Genomic DNA, 11,022 nt, shown 5'->3' with positions numbered 1-11,022 from the left:
TGTGCCATGTGTGCCCTGTCGGTAATTCGACCATGATTATGATAAGATATACTAAATTAGTCCATGCAAGATGGAAATGAGTCTTCTGCTTTTATCCAACCTGAAATTACAAGAGAAAAACTGCTGATGCACAACCAAATTCTGAAATTGCACCTAATGTTTTCTACTAATTCTAACTCTCAACAGTAAGTTGAAACCCCGAATGAGTTCCTAGAATTATTTATATTTTATTTCAAATATGTGGATTGGGGGTCCCCTAGCGGTCGTGGGGCCGTAAGCGGTTGCTTATGTCGCTTATATCTAGTGCCAGCCCTGGCTGGGCTGTAAATGAGCCTGATTCTGTGAGTGGTGAGCAGTGAGAAGCGATGCTGTCTTGACTGTGGGCTAGCTAGCAGCAGACTGGTGGGTCTTCGCATCACAGAGAGGGGAGTGGTCTTTTGGACAGCTCAGACATTTCCATCATTGACCGTAACTCATTGCAATCATGGCAGCCTATTAATAATGATAGGATCATCTTCATGTGGGAGAGTGGAAAATACTTTAGCAGAGTTGTGAGCCATGGACGTCACAAGAAGAAACAAGATGATAAAACACACTGTAGTCTTGGCAAAACAATCTCATATTATATTAACCACCATCATTAAGTATTAACTAAAGAATACGATCTATGCTCCTTTCATACTCTCTCTAACCATACGTTTGAATTTTTTAATCAAGGAAAAGCATGATGGATTTAATGGATTTGCATGTACAATGAAATATCTTTTTGTTGGACAGTGAATCCATGTAGTTAGGCCAAAGAGGCGTCTTTCAAAAGTTAAGAAATCCTAAGCCCCAAATTCGAATGAAAAATGCAAACTAGAAATTGAATTTCAGCAAGGTACGAACTGAGGAGCATTTAAAACGTGCCAACTTTAGCACCTAGAGGCAGACCAGCAGAGATGAATTTGTATCAAAAGACCTCTCACATATATTCCCGTGAAAAGATTTACTGGATCAAGAGTGAATTCCTTGCCCCTCCAAGCGGTTACAGTTCTCTTTTGATGAAAGGAACCAAGCTGGGTTACTTGTTCCATCCCAAGAGATGATATCATCTTTCCTTCCTGAGAGAAACACACATTTGCTCTTAGTAAATCTTATTATTCTAGTGAATCCTGCCCCATCACCCCACGGATGCGTTCCAAATGGCATCCTATTTCCTACATAGTGTACTACTTTTGACCAGAGCCATACGGGCCATGGTCAAAAGAAGTGCATTATACAGGGAATTGGGTGCCATTTGGGATGCACGCTCTCACTCCAATAGACTCATTCTGGTTCATCTCTACAGACAGTATCCTGATGAGTCTTCAATCAGATCAGAGTGCTGTCTGGGAGAATTCCCTCAATACCTGCAGGATTAAGATGCTGATTGTCTGCCTGCTGTCCTGACAATGCTGGAGGGAGATGCTGCTCCCAGGAGGTTCTCATGAAGACAGACATGATGTAATCACTCTGCCTGCAGCGTGTAAACCTCTCTTTATTCTGGAAATGCTGCTCTGCTGCTGGCCCCTGTCTCATGTCAAGGGCACACCACTTCTTTCTTAACATTACCAATAAAGGATAACATTTTTGCGGGACTAGTGGTGTTTTTTCCACGTTTTTCTGCTCGTAAATATAATGTGATTACTACTCAACTTTAGGGGAATGGTGTAGTTCATAAAAGTTCCAATCCTTATGAACTACTTCCTTACTTTATTTGGTATTGTGATGCCTGTTTCTGATTAGCCACACATATGGGAGCATGGATTTATTTTAATAGGAAAATTGTCAATCAGTGGTAAGTGTTTTGTATGTAGTGAAGTCAAATGTTATTGTTGAATAACAGTAGTTCGACCGATGCATTTGGGGTATTAGTCCAAAGTGGCAGTTTGAGATCAGTTAATGGCCGTTTCTTGAGAGAAGATGGTATGAACAGCAATTGTCTGTCTGACAACATGAGGGATTTCTGGCTGTAGGTTAAAAATCTCCTATGACTGTGGGTTGATACACTTCCACACGTCCAGAGCCATTAGGGTATGGTAGGGCTCAAACTGCAGTCTAGGGACTGGATCTGAAAGACAGAAATAATACACTAAATACTGTTGTTGAGGGACTGTCGTCTTCATTTGCGTGTTTTCAAGAGTACCACTCTCTGGTTGTTATCTCATGAGAGCTCTTAGATAATAGCTGGAACAGTATATAGAAACATGGCCTACTAAGTGACAAGGGCATTGTTGTTACCTGTTTTTACTCCATCCACCATTATAGGCATTCCCCCAGCCGTTTTGTTCTGTCTTGTATTCTACCTAATTCTACCTGATCCTGCTCTAATAAAGGTAGTTGTGTAACACAGCATCACATCTTCCAGTCTAGCTGTTTATTGTCACTCTCACACCATAAAGTGCTGGCTTCATTGATTTTCATAATGTGATGTAGTCTGCATTGAATTTGTCGAATGTGTCTTTTTTCTGTACAGTGTTCAGTCTTGTCTCCCTGCTGAGCTTCCCTCAATGAAGCTTATTGATTTGATTCTACTCATGGAACAATCAGGCAACAATGTGCTGCATCATTTTTGGTCCTGGGCACATTTTAAGCCTTTTATTCCTGGGGTCTGCGACCTTTCAGGTAACAGACGTAAAATGAAACATAACAGGATAATTATGCGACACCCCTGTGAACTTTGGTCAACAATGACAGTGGTAGACATGGGGAAAAACAGCCAGGGTAAAAAAATACAAATAAATGAAAGGACTTTTTGACTAGTGAAGCAGTCCATGAAATTGAAGTTTGAAGAATTGAATGACTTTCTTAGTTCTTTTTGAACTGTGGGGGGAAAAAGGGAAAGTGGATTGTTGTACCTCCCTTTCAAAGGTACTGAACCCTGCAATCAAACCATGCCTCATACGTTGGACATATGTTGGCATTTAATGCTTAGCTTATGTATTAGCCATGGTAATTGGGAGGTAACAGTGGTATTAACTGTTTCTGGTCTCCCTAAAGCCCTGTCTATCCCCACAGCACTGCAGATGTTCAGCAGCTTACATAGTGTGTACCCAGAGGCCAAGGACAAACCCTAGATAGGTGGGACTATAGACTGGTACAGTGAATGTGAAAGAGCCATTTAGAAAGCATCAAGGTTTTGTCTTTTTAGATGTCTGCATTGTAAATTGCGGTCAAATATATTACCATTTTCTGCCAAGTCCTGGGGGGGGGGGGGGGAACAATAAATGAAAGAAAGTAATCAAATTATCTGGAAAACATATTAACTTTGTTAAGTTATATTGAGTGCCATTTCTCCCCCTGGCTACTATTAATGTTTTAACTGGAAAGGAGCAAGAGAGATTCTTAAGGTATTCAGTGTTGTGGTGACCTCTGTGCAATCCAACTTGGCACTCTCCTCATTGGGTGAGAGGGGACATGAAACACTGTGTATGTTTTCCTTTCTTCCACAGGCATCTGTTGTGGCTGAGCAGTTCTTACAAGCACAGTTCTAATCCTGATACTGCCTAGCATACATGACAGCAGAAAGAAAGAGAGCTCAGCTAGTCCTTCTTAGCAGCTTACCTCCAGTCTGCAGACATGAATGACATCAAGTTGGCTCTGCTGGGCAGCGAGGGAGCAGGGAAATCAGGTAAATGCCTGAATGAATAATGTATGTGTTTGCATCATTAAGTATTTCTTTAACTGCCTAGTTTCTTGTATTTGACTGTAGAGGCTTGCAAGCTCTCCCAAACGAACAGAACAATTGAACTGCTTATTTCTATGCTTTGCATACGAACGTGTAATTTCCCTCACTGTAAACAGTGTAACATTCTACAGTGTAGCCATGACCAGAGGGAAATGATCACCTAGACAGATAGATAGAGATCGCTGCATGAGCTCCAAGCACAATGTTTTTAGATCATAACTCTAGAAGAGGAATGAAGTTGCTAGATTTACGTAAGGTTTTGGAGAGAGGAAATTTAGATTGATGGTTGGAACATGCATCTAATTGATGAGGAATACTTTTTCTTGTAAGGCAGGGGAAAGTGCGATCCCTCAGGCTAACTGGAACATGTTCACCCTCGGTCTCTTCAGAGAGAGAGATGATACTGTGGTAGAAACTAATAAAAGTAGATGCAAGAGAAAAAGCCCACTGCAGTGTTCAATCCACATGGAGGAGGAGTGGAGGAGAAGTGCACAATAGGAAAACACCATGACTGAACAGCCCTGTTTTAGCTCACCAAACAACTATTCAGGGTTCCACTACCAAGACCAAAGTATCCAAGCCTAAATTCAACTATTTGTTGTTTATGTTCTTGTTTCCTGTATATTAATAAGCCTGTCTTACTCATGTCACATTTCTCCCTCTCCAGCTGTTCTGGTAAGGTTCCTGACTAAACGTTTCATTGGAGAGTATGCCTCCAACGCCAGTGAGTACACAGATTTCTCACCAATATTTAAAGTAGGGTAGTAATGTTTTTACAATGTCATATAGATATGCTCTCATGACATTAAAATGCAATCTGTTGTATTCACAGTTACAGTCTGTTGCTACTGGCTGTTCACCAATGTCATCAACTTAGGGAGTAAAATGTTGTATTACTCTATTACCCCTGGGAGTCTGACATGAATTGAAACACACATACTGCACAGTACAAGATCCACCAGGAAGTTAAGCATAGTTCACACAGGCATTTTAATTGTGAGTGAATTTTAAGTAATCATTTACTGATTTGACTATTCAAATGATTCTTCAAGTTCACATATAGTATGTGTTAACACATGTTTTGGTTTAATGTGATATGCTTGGCCGAGGGTAACTTATAATTTCTGAATGAAGTCATTGGCATGTTGACATGTTCCCATTAGTCATCGCTTGTTTAACATGCTGGAAGATGGCTGCATTTGATGTTAGAGTTTACACAGGGGTATATGACTTCAGACCTTTCCCTTAAATGAATTGACTCAGTCTACTTCATCAGAACAATCATGGCCTGGATGTTTGAGGCTTACAGTAATCATTATTTCATGGGAGAAGTCTGTATATTACTATTTACATCAGATTTGAACTATTGCACGTTTCCTATTACAATAAGTATGCTTTGAACTTGTGTTACAGACTCCTTATACCGTAAAAGGCTCTCCATCGAAGGAAGACTGTTACACTTGGAAGTATTTGATCCATGTTCACAGGTATCTGATCTGTTCCATGCATATATTCATATGTTTTTAGCTCATGCCTAACATAGTAGTATCTAATGGCATGGGAAATAGATTGCATGTTGTGTTCTGATGTGATTTATGATAATCCCCTGTAGCTCAGAATACACTAGACACAATGATCAGCCCTTGGAAAGCAGAGACAGGCAGCACTAGAACATGTTGACTGCTTATGCAGCCGCATACGGTACCCGTTATTCCCAAATGTTGGGTTTTATTATGACCCCCCCCCTGCATGCACATGCCGTGTCTATTTCTATGGGCACAAGCACTGTTCATGACAAACTGTTCACACCCCTAATTTTGTTGGAGAGAATGTTGCAGGTTTAAAGCTTATTTCCAACCACTCCACACATTTTGTCATGGGGTGCAAAGAAAATGAAACAGTTTTAAAGCAAATTTTCTTGCAATTCTATACAATTTGCCATGTCTAATGTGTATTCGTGATATTTGAATGACAAAACAATTACAACAATATCTATGGGTTAAAAAACCTAAATAAAAAAATGATAGCTGACATGGGCTAGTTGATCTGGACATTTCTGACAAGTTATAAATAGCTCTCTAAGGTATGCAATGACTGACATGACAAGAGGAACTGATGATGCACTAACCAATTTCGAAATGGCACCTTGTGCAGTCTACTATGACAACTTTCAAGAGTAAGTTTAGAGCCAGACTGAGTTCCCCCCTTGCCGACCCGGGGCGTGCCCCACAGTTTGGGAACTACTGCTGTACAGTACATGCCTTTCTCTGGTCTATTTCCTGTTTTATGGAACAAAAAAAGTAATGCACTGTTGACATGCCTTTGACTTGCCCCCAATCCCTCTTTCCCCAAAACATGTGTACTGTAAATATTGGATTATAAATCGTGCCTTCCTTTATAATACATATGTTCAAATGTTTATTCTGTTCTACTGAACCATTTATTTTATGTTCGTATTCTTATCTTTTGTTTCTCATTGTTGAGAAGGAACCTGTAAGTAAGCATTTTGTTGAATGGTGTAAACCATTTGTATCCTGTACATACAACTAATACAACTTGAAACTATAATTTCTAAGTGTCAGTGTTATCCAGGCTCCTTTGGACATCCCTACCCTAAACCCTAACCTTAACCTTAACCCCTACCCATAACCTTTACAAATGTCAACTTCAATGGTGTAGGGGATGTCAGATATCATGGACCAATTTGTAAGCTCCTGTGGCAAGTCTTGTTCAAGTTGACAAGATGGCACCGACAGACACGGTTGCCCCATTTTTAGGTCAAAAACAACTTTGTATAAGCATTTCACTGCACCTGCCATAACACCTGCAATTCTGTGTATGCGACCAATAAACGTTGATATGATTTAAACACAAGCTTGTACTCAACAGCTTCACCTCCCATTACTAGTCTCATATTCCATAGTTCTCTGAGGGGTGAGGCTACCTAATAAAATTGACCTCTATTAAATAGTTTAAAGGCTTTGCACAGTTACCCTATTTCCTGTAAAGACCGACGCTGGAGATGAGAAGCAGGTACAGGGAGACAACATTTAATCAGGAACAGACAGGTAACACAACAGGACCAGCGTCAGCACACGGGTAAACAACGACAAACGACAATTAATGCTGAAGCCAGGAACAGAGCGGGGAACCAGACAGATATAGGGGAGGTAATGACGGAGGTGATTGAGTCCAGGTGAGTCCAATAATCGCTGATGCACGTGACGGGGGGGAAGGCAGGTGTGCGTAATGATGGTGGCAGGAGTGCGTAATGCTGGGGAGCCTTTTCCCATGTAAAATAGGCTTTGAGTGACCAAAACATCATTCATTATATTTTTTCCATTAGTTTCCATGAGTCAGGTAAGATGTGTGAGGATGTGTTTGTGATCTGTTGTCCACGCCCTGTCCCCTGCCCTGTCAGAGTGGAGAGAGCAAATATATCCTGGAAGAGCCGGTGGAGTGGGCCAATGGATTTATTGTGGTGTACAACATCAGCGACCAAACGTCCTTCCTCAACGCCCAAAATATCCTATGTCAGATCAAAGAAGCCCGCGGAGAGAGCTACAAGGGGTGAGTGACTGTGACCTGCGACCCAGGGCCTGATGCCTACCGGAGGGAAGGGATTGGGCTTTGATGAATTAATGATTCCTATTCCTGGACAGACATTTATGCTAACAGGGGGGCACACACCAGTTAAAGTGGCAGATTCCAACATGATTTTAACATTGTTGTACCATAGAGAGAATAGAAGTCGAAGTGAACACAAAAGGCAGCTGTCTGTGATAGAAGTGTAGGCTTTTCCTTCTTGATAAACATGTTGTCTAGGATTTACAACCTCATTGCTCGACTTAGTTAATTATATGAGTAAATTATTTCTCATGTTCAATTGAATTTGCCCAGAATGGCTTGTATCCAATTTTCTCAGAGGCGTTAATTAAAACATGATTAAATACTAGAGAAACTATTGGGATTCCACTGGACATTTGTTACAGGACTTTAAGTGAAAGTAGGTTGCAACTAGTCGACGGACACTGTCTGGAAGAGTGAGCTGGGACAGCTTGAGCTGATAAAGACTCACATATGGCTCACAAAATGACATGGGTGGTCAAGCCTAATTTGTGTAGTGGGATTTTACTTCAGCTGGGTCCTGATGGTTTGACACTCCATGACATAGATGTGAAGCAGAAGTCACCCTCACTGTATATCAAAAGAGCACTTTGGGCGAGGGTCTGTCTGCATTATATAAACTCTCTGAAACTTCACTGAAGCCACCACATGACCTACTTGTTTCGTTTTCCTTTGATACTGTGGGCTGCTTCAATAAACATTTCAGTAGTTTATACAGCCTTACTAATTCAGATGAATGTGATGAACGTCAGATGAAATTCATGATGAGTCAGAAGAAACACATATTTTGATTAAGTTTATGATCATTTTAAGGAGGGAGGTTTTTTGACCCTGGTGTGCCTGTTTTGGACAGAGAGATGGACAAGATGGACATCCCAATCTGCCTGGTGGGGAACAAGCAGGACCTGTGCCACGCCCGAGTAGAAGTGAAGATGTCTTAAAAGTAAAAGTGAAAGTCACCCAGTAAAATACTACTTGAGTAAAAGTCTAAACGTATTTGGTTTTAAACATACTTAAGTATCAAAAGTAAAAGTATTAATAATTAAAAATGCCTTATATTATGCAAACCAGATGGCACAATTGGTATATTTTTATTTATTTACGGATAGCCAGAGGCACACTCCAACACTCAGACATTTACAAATGAAGCATTTGTGTTTAATTGGTCCACCAGATCAGAGGCAGTAGAGATGACAAGGATGTACTCTTGATAAGTGTGTGAATTGGACCATTTTCCTGTCAAAATGTGACAAGTACTTTTGGGTATCAGAGAAAATGTATGGAGTAAAAAGTACATTATTTTCTTTAGGAATGTAGTAAATGTAAAGGAAAAAGTAGTAAAAAATATAAATAGTGAAGTGCAGATACCCCCAAAAACTACTTAAGTAATACTTTAAAGTATTTTTACTTAAGTACTTTACACCATTGAAACTTTATCTGTAGCCCCTGTTTACTGTTGATTGTGTAACATCTACATATTTAGCAATGACTGACCCTATTTAGTGTCATGTTTGTCATGTAATCAAATTATTGTTCTCTTTTTTCAAGAAGTCACTTTGCCATTCTCATCTTCTTACATTTTTATTTTTCCCTCTTGATATTCTAAATCCCATGTTACCAGTAGAGTATCATTGAATGCTTAAGTTCCTTTCCTAATTCCAAACTATTTCAAGGAAAATTACTTTCCAAAGGTAGCTACTTAAGTACTTTACACCATTGAAACTTTATCTGTAGCCCCTGTTTACTGTTGATTGTGTAACATCTACGTATTTAGCAATGACTGACCCTATTTAGTGTCATGTTTGTCATGTAATCAAATTATTGTTCTCTTTTTTTCAAGAAGTCACTTTGCCATTCTCATCTTCTTACATTTTTATTTTTCCCTCTTGATATTCTAAATCCCATGTTGCCAGTAGAGTATCCTTGAATGCTTAAGTTCCTTTCCTAATTCCAAACTATTTCAAGGAAAATTACTTTCCAAAGGTAGTTTTATGGATCAAAGAGCACAACATATTTGAGTTTGCATCAAGGAATATGCACCAATGTCTAGCTCTCAGAGGGGACAGTAATAAGGTGAGACTTATGGGTAAATTGGCTCACTAACAACATCTTATGGCATATGACTTCACATAAATCCTATTGAATCTCTGCTGTGGCAGTATTACATGGGCTGTTTCTAATTTTAAGCTGTAACAATGGGTAAAATTGCTTTTCCGTGGACAGGAACGTAAGCAGCTAGTATATTCATTCCCTACATAGTAGTAAAGGAATGTGCAGCTATTTGTTTTGCATGTACATATTCTGTTGATTTCCTGTATTCAATGTGTTTGCTATTACAACTTTGGATAGTACAAGCAAATGTCTGTGATTGTGTTTTGCATAAAAACAAACGTTCCCTCTCATTCTTGATTATAGTTGAAAATTACCTACTGGGCACAGATGTCAATTCAATGTTTATTCCACGTTGGTTCAACGTGATTCAACCAGTGTGTACCCAGTGGGTGATTATGCCTGGTGTGGACCAACTTGCAATAAAAGAGCTATTTGGGGGTATGAGTATTGTGTGAATTATTCAATGAACTAAATAATGTCCCATTTGTATTATGTGGTTTAAAGTTAATGATTCAGCTACACTCCAATAGTTTGTTCTGGTAAAACACCTTGCTTTTTTTCATCCAGTAATTTTGTTGACTAGTACTTTGAATGTGAATCGAATGCAAAACAACCCACAAGTAGCATACCAGTCATTGCTTTGGAATCTCATTAGAACTATGTGCCGATTGTTGGTAGGATTATGTGTATACAACCCAGCTCAGACCTGCAAGGCTTAACTGCTGTGCTTGGATTTCAGGGTACTGTTTGCATGTGAACAACTATCTCATCTAGTGATTATTATCTTTGCAAAAAGCAGAAACATTGATTTAACTCAGCTTGTAATGTCTTTAAATGTCTGTCTTTAGCATGTCTGTCCAAAATGTTATCCCTAAGTTTGAAATGCTTTTTTAGTTTGGCTCAGTTCTTAATAAGGAATTTAATATCAAAATGTTTTGTCTTTTCCATTCTGTTGTATTTAGAAAATGTGGTCATATGTTGAGAGACAATAAAATTGCAAAAGTATATTATACAAACATCACTCTTTCAAATGTGCAACCATAATTAATGTTTACAATGGACAGTCCAAGAACTGGCAAGATGTCCAAACAGTGGAAGCTATTAAAGTGGGGGACTCAAAGGAGCTCTGGAATCTAGTAACTCTTACAATGTGTTTGATGATCTTGCCTTTACTTTTAAGATTCATTAAAAGTTGTCGTCATGCTACAGTAACAGGGATTGCATTTAGTCAAAAATAATGTTGCTGTCATCCTCATAAACTGCAAACTTGGCAGTTAGGTAGGTCTAAAAATGTGTACTAAAAGGAGATCCAAATACCACTGCTTTTCACATTTAAACTGTATTGTTCCCTCCTAAGCTGATAATTGGAAATATGAATTTTTGAATTTTACAGAAATGGAATTGTAACATTAGGTACAAAATAATAAGAAACATATTGACGGCAATCATTTTTTATATCACTTTTCTCCACTAGATGGGGACTAATCACCATGTAGGCAGATAGGCCACCCTGTGAAGTTTGCATACGTAAACTATAGTGCTATTCAGTTTGACTTTACCATAGTCATAGACTT

The 11,022-nt window shown here is 39.2% G+C and overlaps 1 protein-coding gene across 1 annotated transcript; it reads left to right on the top strand.

Annotated features, from left to right (window-relative positions):
• Positions 1 to 3,490: 3,490 nt before the first annotated feature.
• LOC135504064 (ras-related and estrogen-regulated growth inhibitor-like protein) lies at positions 3,491 to 10,357 on the top strand. Its single transcript, XM_064922377.1, has 5 exons — positions 3,491 to 3,652; positions 4,377 to 4,433; positions 5,123 to 5,196; positions 7,131 to 7,279; positions 8,190 to 10,357. The coding sequence occupies exons 1-5, from the start codon at positions 3,601 to 3,603 to the stop codon at positions 8,275 to 8,277; spliced, it is 420 nt and encodes a 139-aa protein (XP_064778449.1). The 5' UTR covers positions 3,491 to 3,600; the 3' UTR covers positions 8,278 to 10,357.
• Positions 10,358 to 11,022: the final 665 nt, after the last annotated feature.

Source organism: Oncorhynchus masou, chromosome 1 (genome assembly GCF_036934945.1).
Source record: "Oncorhynchus masou masou isolate Uvic2021 chromosome 1, UVic_Omas_1.1, whole genome shotgun sequence".
NCBI classification, from domain to species: domain Eukaryota; kingdom Metazoa; phylum Chordata; class Actinopteri; order Salmoniformes; family Salmonidae; genus Oncorhynchus; species Oncorhynchus masou.
Note: the sequence above shows the minus strand (reverse complement) of the source record. Positions and strands in the feature narration are given on the sequence as shown.

What these genes read in the sequence shown, in the direction of transcription:
- LOC135504064 (XM_064922377.1), top strand. Translation starts at nt 3,601, where the DNA reads ATGAATGACATCAAGTTGGCTCTGCTGGGCAGCGAGGGAGCAGGGAAA. An exon ending in CGAGGGAGCAGGGAAATCAG is followed by an intron (nt 3,653 to 4,376) that starts GTAAATGCCTGA and finishes CTCCCTCTCCAG; the next exon opens with CTGTTCTGGTAAGGTTCCTG. An exon ending in CGCGGAGAGAGCTACAAGGG is followed by an intron (nt 7,280 to 8,189) that starts GTGAGTGACTGT and finishes TGTTTTGGACAG; the next exon opens with AGAGATGGACAAGATGGACA.